At 38.2% G+C, this 24,162-nt stretch overlaps 1 protein-coding gene across 1 annotated transcript in view; it reads right to left on the bottom strand.

The window, feature by feature from the left end:
• The window catches only part of UBL3 (ubiquitin like 3), a 70,224-nt gene extending 46,262 nt beyond the window's left edge, over nucleotides 1-23,962 (bottom strand). Inside the window, exon 1 of the mRNA XM_077745378.1 lies at nucleotides 23,291-23,962. Within this exon, the coding sequence (XP_077601504.1) occupies nucleotides 23,291-23,317 (27 nt within the window). The 5' untranslated portion in view covers nucleotides 23,318-23,962. The remainder of the gene's footprint in view (nucleotides 1-23,290) is intronic.
• Nucleotides 23,963-24,162: the final 200 nt, after the last annotated feature.

The following is a 24,162-nucleotide window of genomic DNA, read 5'->3' as shown; positions in this document are numbered from 1 at the left end:
TGACAGCAAAGTCAAAATACTTTATTTCCTTCTGATGTAAGAGAAACAGAACCCTACGAATATTGTCTAAAATAGGATTTAAAAAGAACTGTCCTAGGAGCTCCTGAGTGGCTCAGTCAGTTAAGCGTCTGACTTCCGCTCAGGTCATGATCTCATGGTTCATGAGTTCGGGCCCCATGTCAGGCTCCGTGCTGACAGCTCAGAGCCTGGAGCCTGCTTCAGATCCTGTGTCTCCTTTCTCTGCCCCTCTCCTGCTCATGCTCTTTCTCTCTCTCAAAAATAAAATAAACATTAAAAAAATAAAATAAAATAAAAACTGTCCTAAGTATTCTCTACTTTTCAATGTTCCTAAGACAAAAACCACTTTAATGCTAACCACATTTTGAAACACTAATTTTTCAGTGCTTTCAGTTCAAATTGCTAAAAGGTACCATAAAAATGTGTGTTTATATGCTTTACATCTGAATGTTTCATAATGTCAGGTAATTATTGCTTACTCTGAAGTTGTGTTGAGTATTATGGTAGCGTTTAACTTAAAGAGTCATTATCATATATCTCATACATATATATCAAATATCACACATAACTGGGATTTGTTTCAAAATAATCCAGAAGGAGCAAGGAGAGCAGGTTTATATATAAAACATTTCTGACCATGAGTTGAGTACTGTTGAAGGGGGGGGGGCAGGGATACATAGTGGTTTCATTACACCATTCTCTCCATTTCTGTGGAGGTCTGAAATGTTTCACAGAACTTAAAATAAGCATGTGCAAACTGCCACCTAAGTGACTCTCTCAGTGTTATAATCTTAAAGAGTTGGGGCAAACTGTAAGGCGGGTCATTTAGCTTGGGACAAAGAAATAAAAACTGCACTAAGATTGAAGAGAAAGGCCAAGCAAGGCCAACTCTTTGGTTGCAGTGTGGATCCACACCACAGGTCCTAGAATAAAGACACATAGTTACAGACTTCAAAAGAAACACAGCCACCTGTGAACACAGGTTTCTGCCAAGTCCATAAATTAAGAAGATGGTTTTTTGGTTTTTTTTTTATATATTTTTTTTATTTATTTCTAGGAGAGAGAGAGAGACAGCGTAAGCAGGGGAGGGTCAGAGAGAGAGGGAGTCACAGACTGAAACAGGCTCCAGGCTCCGAGCTGGCAGTCAGCACAGAGCCCGACGCGGGGCTCGAACCCACGAACCGTGAGATCATGACCTAAGCGAAAGTCGGACACTCAACCGACTAAGCCACCCAGGCGCCCCACTAAGAAGATGGTTTTAATAGTACTACAAATATGGGAAAAAATTAACCCACCTACTCATGGAATTAGAAGACTTGATATAATAAAACTGTTACATGTTCTGTAACCAATCCTGGATAACTACTGTTTACTTACAAGAATAAATTAAAATACTATGGCACTGCAAATTATATATATATTTTTGAGTCTTCTAAAATAAAACCTGCTCTTACAGACATAATTTTTTTTTAAATAGGAAAAGTTAAAAGAGAAACATACTAGCAATTTAGAGAGAAACACTTTAGAAAGAATCCAAACACTCTGAGGCACTTGGGTGGCTCAGTACCTTAAACATCGGACTCTTGATTTCAGCTCAGGTCATGATCTCACGGTTTGTGGGTTCAAGCTCCATGTCCAGCTCTGTGCTGACAGTGAGGAAGGAGTCTGCTTAGGATTCTCTCTCGCCCTCTCTCTCTCTGCTCCTCCCCAGCTTGTGCTCTCTTTCTCTCTCTCTCTCCCCCACTCAAAATAAACTTCAAAAAAAAAAAAAAGAATCCAAACCCCTCAAAAGAATTAATGAGCAACATTCATTAATGTCAAAGGCTAACTAAAAGACCTGAGACGTCCATCACAGGGAAGGGTAATGATCCCTTTCTCCTATCCCAGACTTTCACCTATACCCACCCCCCACCCCAGACTTTTCTAGAGACAACTACAAAGATGAAATATCAGCCACTTCAGAAATGTAAAAGATTCTACAAATAGACTTAATAGAATGATCTATGGTGTTTGAATAAGCCTAACAATGTCTCTTACAGTACTTCTAACATAGGGCATTTTATTTTTTCTGGAAAGAAGCTTCTCTAATGAAGACCCTAGTGACGGTGGTACATTAGCGACTTTGCAAAAAAGATGCACCAGAGACTAGCAGCATCTCATCGAGAGGTCCTCGCACTTTTTATAGTAACGTAAAATGAACTCTAGATTTAGGCTACTCCCAGATTCCTTGCAGTCCTAGAGTTGACTTTCTATTCATGGTTCCTATATCTGAAGCGCTAGTCGGCATTCCAGGGTCTTCCTTCTTTGGGTTATCCTCCACCTACTTTTGTTCTTCTAATCTAAGGAACCAACTGTGGACACTGTTCAAGTCAACATGTTAGGTTATGACCATGATATAAACAGTAAACTGCACACTAAGGATAATAAAGTCGACCCTTCAACTTTGTAAACTTAACTGCATGGTAAAGACACTAAAGTCAATTTTTAGCCTTTTTACTATTTGCTAAATAAATGCTGCCATACTTCTAATATTACCACATGCATACGTAAAATGAACTGCTTCATTTCTAATATATGTAGTATTTATTATTACAACTTCCCAGAGATCCAGAGATATCACCTTGTCACATAATAGGCCCTTGAAACAGAAGACCTGAGTTTGAATCCTAACATCACCAGAATACAAGCAAATGGCTTAATTTCTCCATGTTTCAGTTTCCTTATCTGTAAAATGGGAATAGCAATACCTGGCTCACAGCACTTTGCGAAATTTTATTGAGCATGTCTGATGCACTTGGAACACTGCCCACCTGACCACTCAATGCCTGCTAAACTGTATGTACATATTAAAAATAACACAAACCAGACAAGAAGGCACACTGAGTTCGGCTCCAAAAGGATCTTGTTATAAAAGACTGAAATCTGAGCAATGTTTCAATATATCTGATGCTTGTGTGTTTTTTAAACCTATTATTTGTAGATGACATATCTGATTTAGTATACTAGATTCATCACAAAGAAAATAATTTCCTTGTGACATAGCAGAGCTGTGCACATATCAGGATTGAGCCTGTATTTATTATTTACAGCTGTACTATGTTATTTCATAGTAATCACAGTTCTTGGGTAACTAATCAAATTGCTCAGAGTGCCCTTCTGTAAAAGTTTATTGGTAGGTCTAACTTTAAAACCTTTCAAATAAAGATTGTGCTTAAATTTCACCTGGAACTTGAAGACTCTGTCCTTTCCAAAACATGCTAACTTCTTTGGTTGAGTTTTCCACCATTTTCCTTATTCATTCATTAACCACTGAATGTATCCTTTATTCATTGAATATGTATTCCAGAGATAACAAGGTTTAGTATGCCAACTTTACTTGCTTAATATTTCCCTAATACAAGGGCATATAAAAACTCTAACTTTCTTTAAACTTCTTTTTGGTTTATAGTATTGTACTGATGTGATAAAGAAATACATGATCTGAACCTGATGGCACATAAATTCCCAAAATAGAATCATTAATAAGCATGGCTCTTGAGGAATTCATATGTAACTAAAAACTATTTTATAAGTAGTCACCAGGTGACTGTAACCAGTCTTTTTAAAGCCCTTTGTTGGATTACTTAAATTGGAAAACGTAGAAATTGCTCATTTCAGGACTGTTGAGAAACAGGGCTTGATGTTATTAATTTTGTTATAATTAACAATACCACCACTACAATACACTGCCTTGGTTGAACAGATCTGGCAAGCAAAGTAGCTTAGAAACTGGCAGAGACCAAAGTCAGTAAGTCAATGACCTTTACACAAATGTCATTTCTAAAAAGTAAACACAATGTATAAATTTTGTAATTCTACATTTAGAAACGTGTTTTTACCATATTTGAAAGGTGGACAGGGCAGTAAATAAACTATAAACAAAATTTAAAGTATAATATTCTTAAATTTTGTGTACTACAAAGATGTATATAGATGTTATTATCATAGACCATATATGTGTCTCTAAACTAGAAATAGGATAAAGCAAAGTACTAATTGGAGGGGGTTAAAAAAAAGAAAAGTTGAGGGGTGCCTGGGTGGCTTAGTTGGTTAAGCGTCCGACTTTCGCTTAGGTCATGATCTCACGGTTCGTGGGTTCGAGCCCCGCGTCAGGCTCTGTGCTGACTGCCAGCTCAGAGCCTGGAGCCTGTTTCAGTCTGTGACTCCCTTTCCCTCTGACCCTCCCCTGCTCACGCTGTCTCTCTCTCTGTCTCCTAGAAATAAATAAACATTTAAAAAAAAAAAAAGTTGAGTCCTTTGGTGAGATCAGAAAGACTTTAAAGAAGCATTTCTGTAAATCTTAAATTTAAAAATACTCAAACTCCTCCTCATTTTGATACTACTAAAATAAAGTACTCTGATTTAGGTGACTTTTTGCTTTGCTTTGACTTTAGGGAAATTACTGAATTAAAATTAGCAAAATGTTTCTAGGCACAACCATATTAGACTCTACAGAAGGCCCAAAAAGACTGCATCTTAAAAAAACAGTAATGGTACAGATGATGTGTTAAAAAAGAAGCCTACTTCACTCCTTGCACAAAGTCAAAGATTTAAAGGCTCTTCTAGGGTGCCTGGGTGGCTTAGTTGGTTAAGTGTCCAACTTCGACTCAGGTCATGATCTTACAATCGTGAGTTCAAATCCCACACCAGGCTCTCTGCTGTCAACACAGAGCCCACTTTGGATCCTCTGTCTCACTCTCTCTCTGCCCCTCCCCTGCTCGCTCGCTCGCTCTCTAAGAAAATAAACATTTAAAAATATATAACGGATTTTTTATGAGTCGATGTAAACTGCCTACACTTAAATTTGATCTTTAAGACCTCCCCAAATCAGAACATTCTAAAATGAATCATCAACTGTACACACACACACACACACACACACACACACAGAGTAGAGAGCAAAAACATTAATAGTATTTGTACTAAGTTTATAAATGGCATTATTTTCTTTCAAATGTTTTCTATTTTGTAAGTTTTATAATAATGCTATTGCTTTTATAATCAGTTACAAAATTAGAATAAAACAATAATAAAATAATGAAATTCAGATCTGTAAACACAAAAACATAAAATAGATTATGGCCAAACAATGGCAAAATAAGACAAGCCAGATAAATACTTCCCTTTAGAAAACACTGGTCAAGTAAATCAAGAGATCACAGAAAGGATAAATATCATTTCGTTTTACTATGTAAGATAAGCTACATTCATTTATTGCTGAGTGGCAATCTCATTAACCTACTTGATAATGCAAATTATGATTACCTTTCCTTCTAAACAGTTTATTTTTAAAAATAATAGATGCTAGGGCACCTGGGTGGCTCGATCAGTTGAGCGTCCAACTTCGGCTCAGGTCATGATCTTTCAGTTCATGAGTTCAAGCCCCACATCGGGCTCTCTGTTGTCAACACAGAGCCTGCTTCAGATCCTCTGTCCTCATTTCTTTCTAGCCTTCCCCCCGCTCATTTTCTCTCTCTTTCTCTCTCTCTCTCTCTCCCCTCACATCTCTCTCTCACAAAATAATAAATATATTTTAAAAAACAACAGATGCTAAGACTAACAAAACAAGGATGGTCAAATTGAGAAAGTTATTCTTCAGCTAAAATTAATATACGTACTGACTGTTTTCAAACAGAAGGGAAATGGTGGGCACTACTCTTCTTGTCACATTACTCTCTGATGTACCTATTCTCAGACATCTCCCTTTGTACCTGTGATTATCTCTGGTGCATTTCCCAGAAAGCTATCACTGACATAACTTACTCAAATCGCCTGGGAAACAAGGAAAAGGTTTTACAAATTCGGGGTAGACTGCTCTCCCTTGTGCCCAACTGCAATGGCCACTTCAAGGATTCCAGGAAGGATTCAGCTGTACATGTAGTGGTTCTAACTGAGAAAAGAGATTTCAGAAATGACTCATAATTTGAAAATAAAAACACAGTAAGCTATATGTACTATGCACTATACACAACCTAAGACTGAACCCATCTCTATTTTAGAATAAAGATATTTAGAGGAAATATTTTCCCAGTTTTTTATTTTTCTTGGCTGCCTGTCCTAAGTCCCAAAGGTGTTAAGTAGACAACATTTGGGGCAATGAAAGAGCCATTTGCTTGCTTCCTATGCCAGCTGGGAGTCTGAAAGCACCCCTAAGAGGCAAGATGCCCTAATTTTGAGCAAAACTGTCTTTCTCTGGGTATGGATAATTTAACAAGAAACAACATCTCTTAGTAAACCCTGCATCGGAAGCATGAACTGAATGGTTCTTACTGGAACAACAGCCCTAGTATGAGATAATAGGGAAATTCACCTGTGCAGGGTTACAAAGAATCAATGTCAGAGCAGAAAGAACTATTAATGCTTGTCTAGATAATACAGTAGCAAAGCAAGACATTTTGACACATAGCAAGGGTTGAGAAAAGGTAGATCTGGACATAGAAACTACAAAAAAGTAATGACTTCAAAAAGAGTGGTCATGTGGAATCCTTCTAAGCCCGGCACTTCAATATGGAAGAACCATAAGGAAAACACTGTTTGGACCACATTGAAATACTTGACAATGAGTTAAGATCCATAGAGTCTTCACCATAATACCCAAAATGGACTTTAATTAGTCCTTATTCTTCACCTCCCTGCGGTGTCTGCTTTCACCCAAGACTATTCCTCCTTGAGTTTCTCCTTGCGTGGCTTTCACTATAAACAACCTTTAAGAAAAATTCCCATAATTCTGCTCTTTGTCTCACTTTTTTTACTCTCCCATCTCTAAATAGAGGCACTGTACTTTTGGGCTGTCCCTGCTCTTGGTGAATTCATGTTTATCTCATATTGATTACATGAATTCACCATGTGAAGGAAGAAGAAGAAACAGAGATCTCTTTAATCCACTGAGCGCGTTAACTATGTAAACTACATACAATTGCACTGTCCAGTATAGTACCCATTAGCCACATACAGCTATTTCCATTTAAATTAATTAAAATAAAATTTAAAAATTTAGTTCCTCAGTCACACTAGCCATTTTGTAAGTGCTCAAAAGCCACATACAGCTAGTGGCTACCTTACTGGACAGCATAGATAAGAACGCTTTGATCAGCACATAGAGTTCTACTAGACGAAGCTGCAGCACTAAGTCAACATTCAGTAAGCACACTCTGCATAATGGGCGCTGTGCTAGGTGCCAGAGTATAGAAAGAGGAGTAAGCTAGGGCTTCTCTCTTCCCTTAAAAAAAAGATTCACAGTCTAGTAAAAGANAACAGATAAAAAAAAAAAAAAAAAAAAAAAAGAAACAGATAAAGATATTTCCAAGTGCTAGAGTAGAGGAAATAACATTTATTCCAGGGGCACCTGGGTGACTCACTCGGTTAAGGGTCCGACTTCGGCTCAGGTCATGATCTCATGGCTTGTGGGTTCTGTGCTGACAGCTCAGAGCCTGGAGCCTGCTTCCGCTTCTGTGTCTCCCTCTCTCTCTGACCCTCCCCTGCTCATGCTATTTCTATCTCTTTCTCAGAAATAAATAAAACATAAAAAAAAAAAATTATTCCAGCCCAGTTAACTAGAATTCCAATCCTTTTACCTGGCTTTTCTGTAGACTTGGCCTTGTCCATCTGGGGTTATGATGGTACAGCAAGAAATGCTAAGACTCACCAGTACCTAGAAATCTCTGGACTCAGAACCAGAAGTGCTTAGGCCTAACCAGGATTTAAGCCCCATCTCTCTGGACTTGGTGCTTTACACTGCAGGTAACCCTTGCCTGAAAAAAGCAGTCCTGCCCTCTGGCTATCTTCCCCTGGTCCCTCCCCTTAGGAGGCAGCTTTGCCCCAACTGTCACTGGGTTTGGAGCCTCCAGCGTGTGCCACACCTATGGTGACTGAGTGCCTGACAAAGCTATATCACCCAAGAATCAGTACTGCAATCGAGAACAAGTCTCAGGTACAAATGGAACCGAAGGGGGAGGCATGGTGCGTTCTAAGCAGAAAGAAAAGACGAAGAAAGGATGAAAGAGAGAAGCATAACCCTGAGCAGAAAGATGTGTGTCAAGCAGGGCGTTCATCAAAACTCAAACACAGGATACATACAAGGGGGTAACGGCAAGAAAGAAGGACAGATGGAACCCCAACTGCTAGAGGCCATCATGCCACCAACTAAGGAGCGTGGCCTGGACGGCCCATAAGTGACAGCCAGCCGCTAAGTAGAATAGTCAAATGAGATCTGTGTTTTCAAAAGCAAACCCGGGAAAAGGGTGAAAGGCAGATAGTAGTGGATAAAGCAGGCCAGGATCTGGATGAAGACCTGGCTGAAGGTAGAGCAGATAAAGAAGAGGAAATGCACTTGAGAGACATTAGGGAAAACGGATGGGCTCTAACTGTTGACAGAATCTATCCAGCAAAATGGAATCCAACAAAGGTTTGTTGCAAAAAAACTGTGAGGAAGGTAATAATCACTTAGTTCACACAGAAGGAAAGAAAACAAAAACCGTGAGAAACATGAAATTTTAAGGGAAGGACTGGCGGAAGAAACAGTGAGAGAAACTGAAAATAACATCAAAAAGTCCAATGGGACAATATTCGCACAGCCTGGCACACGGTTCCACAAGGTATCTGGATGGCTTGTTCCCCATCTCCTTGAGATCCATATCCAAATGTCAGTGTCCTGGAGAGCTCTTCCCCAAACACGATATTTAAAACCGACCAACACAAGCACACGCTCTTAGCACTCTCGAACCCCCCTTTTCTGCTTTATTTTTCTCTGTAGTACTTCCCAACATCTACTATACTCTACCATTTTACTTATTTGTTTAACGTCTGTCTTCCCATTTAAATGTAAGCTGCACTGGGGGAGAACTTTTGTTTCACTTACCACGGTACACCAAAGACTAAAACGTGCCTGGCATATAGCATATGCTCAACAAATAGTTGTTGGTTCACTGAATGAATAATGCAAAGAAATTAAAAAGGACAGGGCTATTACATTACACTGATAAGTACAGATATAAAATGATATCTAACATGAAAATTTTATTATTATTTTGACTGCAAAAAATCAAAAATCTGTATAACTGAAGTCCTTTAAGTATAAAAGATTCAAAATGCTTTATTCAAATATGCATTTAATATATATATTCAAATAGATGTAACTAATTGTAACATAATTTTTTTATTTACAGTCACAAAAGAATGAGATTTTATAGCTTGAAAAGTCACAATACTTGATGGCCATCCTGAAAAATCCACCACTTCCAGTATTTACATCCCATTAATACTTTCTCAACTTCCATTACAAATTTCTAATTTCTTTTCTGACATTTTGGCTCTTGTTAGGCAAAAAGCTGAAGTTACAATACTGGAGTATTTGTATGATCACAGCAATTAGTTTTAAGGCATCGTGAGGAGGATACAATGTAAACAAGGTAAAGAATGGTCAAGAAATTGGAAAAGTAAAAAAAAAAAAAAAATCCAAGAACACAAAAAAGCCAACCGCGCCAATGGCTTCAGGAACATTACCAAACATCTTAAATCTCACTTTCTTTATCAGTAAAATACAGCTGACAGTAGAACCTACCTACCTGAGGCTTGCTCTGAGAGTTTTTTTGGAGGATTAAATCTTTTGAGTAATAAGCTTGGTACAGTGTCTGTAACATTTATTCCTTTCATCCACAACTATTTATTAAGAACTTACTATACAAAAGGCACCATACTAGGTACTAGGTATCANACATTACCAAACATCTTAAATCTCACTTTCTTTATCAGTAAAATACAGCTGACAGTAGAACCTACCTACCTGAGGCTTGCTCTGAGAGTTTTTTTGGAGGATTAAATCTTTTGAGTAATAAGCTTGGTACAGTGTCTGTAACAGTCATTTATTCCTTTCATCCACAACTATTTATGAAGAACTTACTATACAAAAGGCACCATACTAGGTACTAGGTATCGTGACAAATGAAAGATATATATCTATTCTCATAGACTCTATCTATGCTCTACTGGAAAAGACAGACAAATGAATTACAAGGTATGACAAGCTCTATGGAAGAAACTAAGGAGTCCAGAGGCATAAACCAAGAGACAAAGGAAATTCAACTTTAGCTAATGGTCATGAAGTATCTCTCAGGAGAGAAAAAATAAGGAGGCATTAGCCATATACAGAGGGCACAGAAGTATACTGCTAAGTGTTTTAGGCATAGGTACTGAAATGTGCGAAGACTCAAACCAGCTGTGGAAAAGAGTCTGTGGCTTGTCTGAGGAGCTGAGGAGAACCCAGTATAACGGAAGCCTCACAAGCTCAATGACAGAAATCACAGGGATGGGCAGGAGCCAGATGACAACTCTGAAGGGCCATGGTCATTGTGACTCTATTGTATGTGAATTTATTCTTCAATGGAAAGCCACTTAAGTTTTCTGTTTTTCAGGGGCAAGGATATTGCAATTTATGTCTTACAAGCATCGCTCAAGCTATTTTTGGAAAATGTACTACAGGGGAACGTGAATGGATGAAGAATTAGCCCCAAGACTAATGCAGGGGGGTCCACGGGAGAAAGCTGCGCTTGCCCGGCGTGGTAGCACAGAGACGAAGAGTGGTTGATGGATCCCAGGTATATTTTGCAATGGACTGGACCCGAGGGTGAGGGACAGGGAGGAATCAAAGATGACTACTAACCTAAGCACCTGCTTGGCTGATGGCAGCATGGTGAGGAAAACAGTTAAGTATTTAATTAGTCATAGCTATTCTTAACTACTGTTAGAACAAAAGAGAGAGAACTGGTGAGTGTTTAGCCAAAATGGGGATGGTTGGGGAGAGGCGGGAAGAGAAGTCAGGACAAGGTATGAGGGAAGAGCAATACCAAACAAAACTTCCCACTGAAAACAACTATAAAAGTGAGATCAAACAAACAAACCCAGCTACCTGAAGGCAGAGAGAGAGCAACCAAGACATCCAGGACACGAGGAGCCAAAAGCCCACAGAGAAGGGGAAAACCCTGCGATGCCACTCTTTCCCCTTCCAACACTCGGCACACGAAGGCCACACACGGAGCACGTCCTGGAGTCTGTATCAGTCTCACTGGACTAGGAAGACAAAAACTGGAATTCTGTGCTGCCAAGTTAGGCGGGAATCGCGGGTCTCAGATAAAAAGGAATCTCAAAGAACAAGCCCAACATTTGGCTCCATTTTTGCCCACCAGAAGCGTGCTGAATCACAAACATGCAGGAAGCCCCAGCAAAAAGATGTTGCAAAGAGACTAAAAGGTTAAGCAAGGCTTTCATCAGAAGGTGACCCCTGAACAACATGGGAGTTGGGGAACCAATCCCTGTGTGGTCAAAACATCCATATATAACCTTGGATCCCCCCAAAACTCAACTAATAGCCTGCTGTTGACCAGAAGCCTTTCCAATAACATAAACAGTCAATTATTACACACACTTATTTTCTAAGTTTTTTGTATTATATATGTATTCTTATAATAAAGTAAGCAAGAGAAAAGAAAATGTTATTAAGAAAATCACAAGGAAAATACATTTACAGTTCTGTAAAGCATCCACATACATGTGCACCTCTGCACAGCCCAAACCGTGTTGTTCAAGGGTCAACTGTACTTATAACTGCCAAGGCTTGCCACAAAGAAACATCTTGGTAAAGACTCCAAACTCTCAAGTGAGAGCCCAGAAGGCTCAAACAGTGAGGCTGTTTGAATTTCCTGACAGCCCAGAATTCAGCCTCATGTCCTATCAATCACTAATGAATTAAAGTGACCAATGTTTTTTTAACTGCTTGCCAGAGAATATTAAAACCTACCTGTAGAAGATAACATCATTCAGATCCTCTAGAATTGTTCATCACAATGTTAATAAAACATTACCAGGTGTCCTATGAAAGAGGATCACGTGACCAAAAACCAGACAACAGAAATGGGCTCACAGGTAATCTTAGGTATCAGAGTCATCAGACAGGAACATTACAACAATGATTAACATGCTCAAGAAAATTTATGTAAATATTGCGAGAACTTGAACCTCTGTAAATTTTAGGCTCTAAAATAAACTGAAATTGAGAATTCAATAATTGGGTATAACTGAACACTGGACAGAGAAGATATGGTAAGTGAACTTGAAATCAGTATAAAATAAATAAATAAGTTATGTATGTATATATATTATGTATATGTATGTGTGTGTGTATATATATATNAGCACACAATAGTAAAATTACTGGAAATCAAAGACAAAGATAAAATCTTAAACATAGTCAAAGGAAAACACATTAACTTCAAAGAAGCAACAGTAAAACCAAAACCTGACTTAACAGAAATAGTGGAGGCCAGAAGTTATAAAATAACTTGAAGGCGCAGAAAGAAAAGACCCTTTAAAAATAAAGGTAAAACAAATGCACTTTTAAGGCATGTGAAGACAGAGAATTTATTACCAAAAGACCTGCAGTGAAAGTAATACTACAGGGAATTTCTTATTAACAGAGGAAAAAGACCCAGAGGTAAATGCAGTAAACCAGTAAGAAATGAAGGCTTCCAAAAAGGGTAAATGTGACAATAAAGTAAAATGAGTAATGGCTATTTTAATCAAAAGAACACTATTATTATTTCTACTACTACTATTACAATTACCTCAACAGCAACAATAATGATGTCTTGGGGGGTTTAAGAGAGAAATGGGATTCAAATATTGTAAGGCCTTTCCATTTTCCTGGAAGCGGTAAAGGAAGTAACATATGATAGACTCAAATAAGTCAAAGATGTATACGGTAACCTTAAGGTTACCAGTAAGGGAATAATTAAAGAATTTATAACAAACAAGCTAAGAGGGAAGAAATGGGGGGGGGGGGGAGTTTAATCCAAAAGAAAGCAAGAAATGAGGGAAGATGTTATAAAGGACTGATAGTACAAGTAGGAAACAAATGAAAATGGTGCATTTAAACGCCAAAGTTGTACCAAAGCAGTTACATTAAATGTGAATCAACACAGATTATCAGGTTTAATAGAAAACAAAACCCAACTATACGATACGTGAAGAGATTCATCTCATCTCTAAGGACAAAGAAAGGTTTTAAGAAAAAAAGATGGAAACAGAAGCCAAAGGAAAAGTATACTACATCCAAAAAATAAGTAAATAAGCTTTAAGGCAAAGATTATTAGAGATAATGACAATAAAAGGATCGATCCAGAGGTGCCCAGGTGGCTCAGTCGGTCAAGTGTCCAACTCCTGCTTTCTGCTCAGGCCATGATCTCTCAGCTAGTGAAACTGAGTCCCCGGGCGGGCTCCAGACTGTCAGCACAGATTCTCTTCCTCTCTCTCTGCCTCTCCCCCAACACACAGCGTGCATGCTCTCTCAAAATAAATAAACTGAAAATAATCCAATAGGAAGATACAATTATAAATTTATTTGCAGCCGATAACTTAGCCTCAATTATATAAGGCAAAATTTGAGAGAACCAAAACAATATAGATGCAAATCTTCACATAGTTGGGAGATTTTATTAATACGTTTCTCTCAACTGAGTGAAAAGAAGACAAAAAAGTCAGTAGCCATATAGTGGATTTGAACATGACTGATAAATCTGACTTTGATGACATTAAGCACAACACACTTAATTTTCTAAACAGAACCATAAAGCAAGTGTCAATGAATTACCCACAAGTAAATCACAGAAAGAATAATAATCCTAGACCACAGTAATAGTAAACTGAATATCAACAACAAAAATATAGGTAGAAAATCCCCGAGTGTTTAGATATGATACAATGTAGTTCTAGATAACGCAGGGATCGAATAAGAAACCACAATGGATATTTTAAAATGTTTTGAATTGAGTGATAAAAATATATCAGACTTGTGAGACCCAGCTAAAGTTGCTTTTATAGGGAAATTTCATGACTTAAAATGTGTACATTAAAAAAAGAAGACTGACAGTTAATGATCTGAATATCTATCTCAAGAAACTGGAAAAAGAACAGCAAATTAAATTTTAAAGAAAGCTAGAAGGAAAGAAAGAAAGTAAAAGCAGGAACCACTTAGAAAATAATGTTTTAAATCTGAAAATTGGCTCTTTAAAAACTGATGGAGATAAAGAGGAAGCACAAATCACCAATAAGTAGATTTAAAAACCAGATATTACAAATACTATGAACATCGGATAGATAGATAGATAGACAGATGATAATGTGTAAAACTGTAAGCCAAAATTGGAAAATTTTGACAAAATGGAAAATCCCTTGAAAACTAAAACTTGTCAAAATTGACAAAGTAATAAAAAATGTGAATAGTCCTGCATGTACGTACATAAGAAATAGATTCAACAATACAGACAAGAAAACTCCAGATAGCTTCACCAGTGAATTCTTCCAAACATTTGTAGATGAAAATCAATCCTCACAAACTCTACCAAAGAATAAAAAACATTTCCCAGCTCTTTTATGAAGTCATCATAAGCTTGATAAACTAAATCTTTCCTAGTCAATCTTTTTCATGAACAAAAAGGCAAACATTGTAAATGAAATATAACCTAGCATACAAACAGGATAAAGCATAAACAAAAGTTAAAAGTCATCCAGTATTCCAAGGATGCTTTACACTTAGTAAATATGTATCCCTCTCTCCCTGAAAATTTTAACACAGCAACTACATTCCTAAGAGCTTATCCTAAGAAAATAATCAGACAAGGCACAGAGATATGTTTTAAAATATGCATTATATCATTGTTTATAATAGCTTTTAAATGCTGATGTGTATGAAATTAGCTACACAATTTATGTACATCAGAATCAGTTCAAAATTATAATATGGTTCTATACTTATTGGTATGGATAGCTGTTCATGATATATGACTAAATGAAAAAAGCAGCTTACAAAAGCAGGAATATTTCTAAGGCAAAAACACTAATTTTATATGAAAGTAAAGAAAACTGAACATACATCCTAACATTTTGTCTAGACACAATGAATTGCCATCTTAATTTAAGTTCATAAACAAAAGATTTAATGCCTAACTAGACAATTTTCATCAGCAGGAAGAACATTTTCTTCTCAAAATCTAGTCATAGAAAATTGCCCACATATATATTTTACCACAAAAAATGCTACTGGATTTGAATCAACCAATAGAAAATCTGCAATACAGAAGTACCTATAGTACAAAGACAAAACCAAAATACTCTGAAAGCACTGAATCCATTAAAAATCTGTGTTAGATATATAAAGCAACAATAGTTTCTACATTCAAAGTGGTGAGTTTATAGGAAAAAATTGTACACACACACACACACACACACACACACACAGACTCAAAGTTCCAACAAGTTTAAGGAAAACTCCCTTTAATTCTAGCAATTAATAAGACATTCCACGCTCATTAAAATAATCCAACCCAGAAGTTATACAGTATTTTGCAAAGATCTATAAAACAGGTGTCGGCTCTACCTTACCACACTAGCTCAGACCGATCAAGTGTGAATGCCTGCAGGAAGGTGCTGGTAAGGAATCTAAGGTATTCTGCTCTGGAAAATGTGCTTGAGGGATTTAGTAGGTTAAGGCAGGGGGAAAGGGTTTAACACGTTTATCACTATTACCATCAGAGGCAAATTCCTATCCTGGCTCTACTTTTTACTCGCTCTATGACCTCCTTATCCTCTCTAAACCTAGATTGTGAGATAGTACAAATCAGCTCTGCTGATAATCACGCTGTGATGTCTGTAAAAAACATGGCAAGGCCAAGAGAAGACCGACAGGCAACAAAACTTCTCCCACGGCCACACCAGAGTTGCAAAATGACTAACATCTGCCGGGCCCCCTTTATATCTCCTGCATCCTAAACAAAGGCTGCTGAGAGATCCCATTACTAACCCACCTCCACTTCATGGCTGAGAGTATACAGTGCAGAGCTAGTCTGTACTTCCCCTGGTTTCTCATCAGAATCATGCAGCACAACCCAAACCCTACCCCAAACTTCTCACATTTCCTGTTACTGAGGCTTGGCACTGTTGCTCAGGCATGCGCTCTTCTTTGCTACAGCAAGTCATTAACCTACTTTGTTTCACTGCAGATGCACTCCTGATTGTCTTATCCTGGCAGGCAGCAGCAGCTTCTTTATCTATATACCAACTATATTTATCCAGGGTCACTGTGAGGATTAAATGAAATGTTATCGTGTAAAATAACGCACAGCTGCCTGGTACAGCAAGCACACAACAAATAGTACCTTCTCCTTCCTATTAGCTCAAAATAAAGCTATATATGTAATTTTATTTTTTAATCATGTACCTTTTCACTATCAAGAATCTGTATCTCTACAAAACACAGTTAAGATCAGAAAACAAGTCCCTCAAGTAAACAGAACTCAAACCAACCAAAATAGCCATGATCAAGTCCATGAAATAAAGATCATGCACTTTTCTATAGGTCAACTCCTGAAAATCCTACTTGGACACCATTTGATATTTCTAACATACTTTAATAAACTTTGAAAATCTGTTTTCCACATCCATAGCAAATAAGAATCAGCAACATAAATGGTCAGAGACAGGGGTAAGCATACTGACCGAAGGAAAATATAACTGCTGAACAAGGCAGGAGACAGAAAAACTCTAAGTATCAAACACAGTAACTTAAAATGCTCAGAAATCTGAAGTCATCTTATGCAGTGGTTCTAAATTTTTTGACTGAACATCCCAGCTATAAAATACTTGAGCATATACCTCCAATATGTATATCTTTATTTATAATGTATATTTTATGTATATTAAAATAAATACTAAAACAGAAATTAAAAGACTAAAATATTGTTTTCAATTTTAACTATTAATGTTATTAAACATTGTTTTAATCTTGCAATCACTAAAAATGCTATTATTATTACCATTTTAAGAGAGAGCACTGTTAATATGCCTCTTTTAAAATCTTGCTTTCCTAGCGTCCCTGGTAAGCATCCAACTTTGGCTCGGGTCATGATCGCATAGTTTGTGAGTTTGAGCCTTGCGTCAGGCTCTGTGCTGACAGCTTGGAGCCTGGAGCCTGCTTTAGATTCTCTGTCTCCTTCTCTCTCTCTCTCCCTCCCCTACTTGCTCTCCAACTATTAAAAAAAATAAAAATAAACTTAAAAAAAAGCACTGTTATAAATCATAACTGAAAAACTTAGTTCACAAAGATGCATAGATCTTTATGGAAAAATATCTTACTAGTTTACTAAATGGTATCACTTTTATATTCTATCACTATCATTTTCTCTATCTATCTATTCCATCATTGTTCATTCTATATGCACAAGATGGCTGTTAGGTTTTTTTTAAATTTTACAGAGACAGCATATGCATGACAAGTAGGGTGTAGGGGGTGAGGAGGAGGAGGGCACAGGGAGAAAGAAAGCCCCAAGCAGAGCCCCACGCAGAGCTTGATCCCTGGACCCTGGGTCACGACCTGAACCCTCAACTGACAGAGCCACCAATATGCCCCTGCACACGTTTTTATTAAAAGTCAGTTACCAGGGGTATCTGGGGGGCTCAGTCGGTTAAGCATTCGGCTCTCGGTTTTGGTTCAGGTCATGATGTCACTATTTGTGAGTTTGAGCCTCATTTCAGGGTCTGTGCTGACAGCACGGAGCCTGCTTGGGATTCTCTCTCTCCCTCTCTCTCTCTGCCACTCTCCTGCTCACTTTCTCAAAACAAATAAACTCAAAAAAGTAAAATATAAAAAAATTTTAAAGTCAGTTACCAGATGTCCATGTTATGAAATTTTTCTTTTTCCTGACGTCAGATACTTTTGCAAGCTGAGTAAAATGTGTTGCTTTTCTGGTTTCTAATAAATGGGTCCAAAGGCTACAGAAATTCTCTGTAAGATTTTTCAACAGACTGGAAATGTCTAAATATGCTTTCAAAATGCTCTCTCCATAACATTAATGTCTTTTGAAAAGCAGATACTGCCTCACTTATTGATTAAAATGTCAAATTTGCCTTGTAGAAACAACTTACTGTTTGTTTTCGCAAAAATATCTGCGAGGGAGCATAATATTGATAGCTTCTTCTCACCATGGAAAATCTCTATACTATTCATCTCTTGTAAAATAAAAATGTGTAATTCAGCTTTAAGTTCTACAACTCCTTTTTGTTGTTGTTGTAACAACTTTTTTAAGTGCATGGACAGTGAGCCTCTGCTCCCGATCTCAATTCAAAGTCATATTCTTTTAAAAAGCATTTTTAAAGTAACTATGTAACATACAACAGGAACACCACGAAACTCTTGAGAAAACTCCGGGGGCTGCTGTTGGCAAACCACACAGCCCCATCTGTGTTGCAACTGTCTGAACGTGAACCCAGAACAGTCTCAGAGCCAATCCATATACTAATTCATACAAAACCTCAATTCCTCCCCGTTTGGAGCATAAAGTAAGCACACAGAAATTCTAATATTATTATTCTCACATCTCAACTGCCTTGCGTCACGTCACTTTGTAAATTATTGACACAGTGAAGGGGCACAGAGCTTCGCCATCTATATTAGGTGCTCAGGGTTTGAAGTTGTAGCTTCTAGAATAAGGATATATTACAGAGAAGTACTCAATGAGGGACGTTCATTGAACTGAATCGGTATTGGTCAAACGATGGCTCTAGATCAACAGAAATAAGTTAAATTATGTGCAGTATATTACGCTTAAGGAAACAGGACAGGAATCCAACTTGTTATATTGGGATATTTCCAAAAGAGCCTTCACATACTCAAAAAATTTACTGATTTAGAATGACTTATTCCCCAGTATTTCCAGTTACCATGAATTCTACAATCACTTTCAATTTTTTCCCACAGAATGAGTGGAATTCTTAAAAAAAAATATATAAGAAGCATATATTTCAGTCTCCTAAAATATTTACTGTTCCTTATTGTGAAAATTAGAGCCATTATTAAGCAAACACTAATTTAAAATAATTTCAAGCCTTAATAATAAAAATGCACGTTTCATATTCAAAATGGTAACAGAAGACATCATACACTCCATATTTAACACCATAATTAGCAGCTGTAGTATGGGACAATATTTACTTTTTCTATAAATAACAAAGAAAATAATGCTCCATGAGTAAAGAAAATTCACCCATTCATTTTTAAACATCTATTCTGTTTTTAAAATCACGGGAGAAATAAGACACATATCTATATAATTTAATATCGTGTAAGAAGAATCTCAAACACACTGACAGAAGAGGATTGACACCTGAGGGCTAGAAATGAATTAAAAGCCGTTTTCACAGGAGAGGAACATGAGCTGCAGTAGGATTCAGGGCTAGAAAGGAAAAGGCATTCAGAGCGGAGGTAAATTGTCTTTTGTTTTCTTAATAAAAAATGGCTAGTTCGGAACACTGGAATGTAAGACAAATTCAAGGAAAACAATTTAGAAGAACATTCCATTTGAGATACATCATTTAAGTTGTTCCTCAAGTCACATGTAAACGTACTTATCTACTCTTCAGCTTCATAAAACCTCTCCATGTATACTTGAAATAAGACTTCCAGCAAGAGAAAGAAAAATTAAAAAGAGCTGTAAGTAAAGGGAACATTTGAGGCACTAGATCTTCTTTTTTCAAAGTTAAAAATGTTCTCTTCTCTGGGCCTTTTTCTAGCAGAACCTCTTCCCCTCGTGTACTCTACATCTGTCATGTTACTTTAACTTGGAAAGGTGATAAAAGTTCACTTTGAAAGGAAATTCATTTAGCAATTTCCTGTCCACCAGAGGGCTCCCATATTTCTCTACAAACGGAAGAGATACAACATTACAACAAAAATAGTCATTAAGCACAGAAAAAAAATGCAAATTCTCATTATCTTATTTAAACTCAGATTAAAAGTTGTTATATTTGTTACAATTTCTACATTAATAGATTAAGAAGATACAGAGCTTTTCTCTAAGAGTTTTATCATCTAAAATGTTTCAAATACCAAAATTGCTTTGCTATTATTCTCACACGGCCAATTTCTTTCTTGGGTAGGGTTTTCAATTTTATAGCTGTCATAAAATATAATTTTAGTCCAAGGCTCTAAATAGTAGCTCAAATGTTTTATATAATACTTTCATAAATACAGCAGTTTATTTTTTGATAATTTTCCCAGTCCAGAACATAAAATTATCATGTTATCTACCCAGCCTTAGGCCTTACTATTAACAGAAAGAGTACATATTTTCTTTCAGAAAACCCAAAGTCATTAACATAATTCATCCTACAATTATTAACAATGAATACTGCCCCATCATGAATTATGATTTGGGCTGGGAGAAAAAAAATAAAGGAAATGAATCACTTAAATACAGTGTATTACAATGATATTCTGTTCAGATATTTTTAGATTTTTTTCACAAATAAGTTATTACACTGGAATGGTAGTAAATCTCTTAGTTCAAACTCAATCGTTCTTAGCAAAAGCAAAACCAGTATTTTACATATATACACTTATTTATAGAACATATTTACAGAATGTTAATTGCTAAAGTACCAACTGTAAATTTTTTTTTTACAGAGTAGAGCAAATCCATTCACTAGGGGTGCCACTCCCCCTCCAAACAGATCGACTTGCTAAATTCGGATTATAAAAAAAGAGACTCCTTATGGTAAACACCAAAATTTACTGAATGTTTAGAAATAAATTTGAAATGTGGGTTATATTTATAAATCAAAAAAGATGCTAAAAAAAGCCTATTTTAAAGTCAGTCACAGCACTGCCATATAGACTTTATCAAAAACAGCAATTGATTTAGCAATTACTGCAGCTCAAGGATGAATTATCTTTAATGAAAACATGACCGAGGCTGTAATTCCACTGCCCCACCTCATCTCCCAACTGCGATTTTCCTTTACTACAGACAAGCATCATTAACATGTAAAAGAGCGTAACATTTGTTTCTACATGGCACATACTAGCTAGCTGTCACCACTCAGAAACTTGAAAATTTTACTGCACCTAGCAAAAATGTATGTAATCACACTTGCAAGAGTACGTATCCTGATCGATTTGTAGGTATGCTGCAAAACAAAGGTCAGATTATGGAAAGCGGTGGCTGTTGGGCAGGATTCAAAGTGGAAAAACTGTTCTCACTTTAAAGTAAATTCAATTACTGATATGAAGAGTTTAACAAATACAAAGATTTTACTCAACAACTTCTAACCAGTATCAGTCATGTTATATTTCAAAAAGTTGCGAATTCTAGGCACATACCTAATGAAGGCACTTTTTAAGCAAATGTAAGTAACAGCAAATGAAGGTTTAAGAGGTTGTGACATATGGGAAAAAAGCCTCGAGACTTTCAGCAAGTTGAGCAGCTAGAAAACGAGACATGAAAAATACTCGGAACAATCTCATCTGAGCTGTAGATTAGGCACACTCTGAGACAGCATCATCGGGGCATTATATGTTTATTACATAATACTGCTTTGCCCTTGTATATCACCTTTAATCAAGGGATCTCAAAGCACCACCAAATCAAGGCCTTAAAATACAGTCTAAAGCACAAATAGTTACATTTTATAATTGCACCTATCAATAAAACCCTGCCACTAGCTCCCGTCCCCCCCATCCGAGTATTAGCTTCCGAACCTCCTCTCTGACTCGGAAACCGTATTCCCCAAATCATTTCAGTTTGTAACTGATGCTACGCACATTCCAGCTTCTCTTCAGCAGTGGGCCTAAAGAAAGTAGAGGCACTGTTTTAATGACACAAATCTATTTCATTACAATTTCTGTGACGGAACAAATGGTACGTAGAGTGGACATATCTTGCCCTGCGCGTGATGATATAAAATGGAGGCTTTGGAGAACAAATCTTTGCTGGACGTGATGAGCCCCCAAAACACTCAACTAACAGGGCAAATAGCATTTTCCAGCTCAGCCCGGAGACCTTTCTAGGCAACTTCAAGAGTGGAGTAGAGGGAAACCATATCCAGCTATCCTTAATGGGGCAGGAGACTATTCTCGTGTGTGCGCACCTCTCGTGTGTGAGGGAAGGGAAAACTAAAGGGACAATGCGTGAGGTTTAAGAATCAGGAAGGAGAGTGTAAGTTGCTGTGTGGCCACACAATAAACAGAACATTGTGGTCCCTACACAGTAAAATAGCATATTAAATGACAAATCAAACATAAGCAAAATGGCTTTTAGCCAAGGTCAAAAGTGCCATTTACAGCCATTGAGGCTTTTTTTTTTTTTTTGAGTCTGTAAATGAGGTTCGATCCTATAGAAACATTGACGTTTTAAAATTTAATCAGCAAAGTTCAATTGTTTTTTTCATGGCAACACAACGAACACGCAAATGTTAATGTTATGTTAACTTCAATTCTTTCATAAACAAGATCATTAATCTTCCTGTTAATTGCATTATGTTTGTCCCTAAAACTGCAAAGTGTAATTTCAATTCACACAAACCCACCAAACCCCAGCCTGTAAGCCTGCACGGTTGCTGTTAGTCAACAGACTCGCAATATTAACAAACATTAACCTTTAGAAACACAAAGAAATGCATCAATAAACAAGAGTACTTTTTGTTTCAAGTTCTCAACATTCAAAGATCAAGGCTCAATAATTTGTTTTATTAGCTTTGAAAAGTCCAATGATGCAACACCAGCAAATATTTGGTACTAAAAGTCCTGAAAATCCATAAGAAGCACCAACATATCTAGATTTGTAAAAATTCCAGAACATCTTAATATTTCTGTTGCTGTACTTGTTCACCCAGACATAGCGAAAAGCTCATGGCAGATTCTAGGAGACTTTTTCTTGAAGACGCACACGACCCTGCGCTTGAAAACATCAAGTTTGTATCTACTGCATTAATGATCCCGTCAGTGTCAGAGAATAAGATTCCCCTTTTCCTGTCTACCTCGGTGGTATCTGGTAGGGACACCCGTCCCCAGCTCTGCCCACTGTCACTGACGTTTTCAGACGCTTTAAGATACCAGGGTTCAAAGGCTTCTAGCAGAGAGGGAGAGATTTTTCCCACTTCAAGCTACATTGCTACATTTTCCCTACTTCTCCATTGTCTTCAATGATTGAGAAAACACAACCAAACGAGAAAAGCCATATTAAAAGCGGTACTTCCTAGGAGGGGGACACCAAAACCTCCAACTTCTCCAAATCCCCCAGCGCCGTGGCGTTTCCACAGTCCCCCGCAGACCGTCGCCCCGCGCCTGCATCCTTTCCGATTCAGTTAAGATTGGAAACCACAATTAAATCAGTGTCGTAACTTATCCTCCACTTACCATATCCGCCGGGACATTACTGGACATCTTGCCGTTTGAGATTCACCCAGATGTTTATCGGGGGGAGGGGGGGGGGCGAAAAATGACAACAAGCAAAAAAGAACAGAAGTCTTCAAGCTACAGAAATCAGCCTTAACGATCTTGATTGGTTCGTGATGTGCTTTCCCCAAAAAGAAGTTCCTTGGGAGCCGAGGTTGGAGGAGGAGCGGTCCCCGCGGCTGGGAGGCCGGCGCCGGAGGGGACTCCCGGGACGCCCGCGGCTGGGCCCGCCGTCAGCAGCAGCAGCAGCAGCAGCAGCAGCAGCAGCGCCAGGACCGGCCGCGCCAGGTGGACCGAGCCGAGTGACACACGGACATGGAGCGGGTGGGAGGGGGTTAAATCCGCCTTCCTCCTCTCCCAGCCCGGCAGTGATTCACACTTGCTCCCGAGTCAAGTCCTCATTAAGCAGGAGGAAAATGCCCCGGCGTGGACGCACACAGATAACTATGCGGCTGCACATGGACGCGGGAGCCGGCGGTCGGCTCGGGCAAACGGCTCAACTCGCGCTGCCGGGGCCGAGGGCCGAGCCGCGCAAACCCGCGCTCAAGGGCATTTAACTAGTTGGGAGCCGAAGCGAAAGCCCGGGGCGGGGGACGCGGGGAGCTCGGGCCGGGCGGGAGACCCCACGGCCCCTCNTGGTGCCCGGAAGAGCCCGGGTCCTCCCTCTCCTCAGCCCGGGAATGGCTTCCTCTCGCAGCTTTGTCTCTCCTCCTCCTCCTCCTCCACTTTTCAGTCTCAAACGCCGCAGCCGCCTCCTGTCATCGCCTCTCAAGCCAACATGGCGGAGGCAGCGGCAGCCGCCTGAGCGCAAGTCGGGGACACGGGGAGAGCAC

Source organism: Crocuta crocuta, unplaced genomic scaffold (assembly GCF_008692635.1).
Source record: "Crocuta crocuta isolate KB4526 unplaced genomic scaffold, BGI_CrCroc_1.0 scaffold258, whole genome shotgun sequence".
Lineage (NCBI taxonomy): Eukaryota > Metazoa > Chordata > Mammalia > Carnivora > Hyaenidae > Crocuta > Crocuta crocuta.
This window is presented reverse-complemented; position numbering and strand designations above follow the sequence as displayed.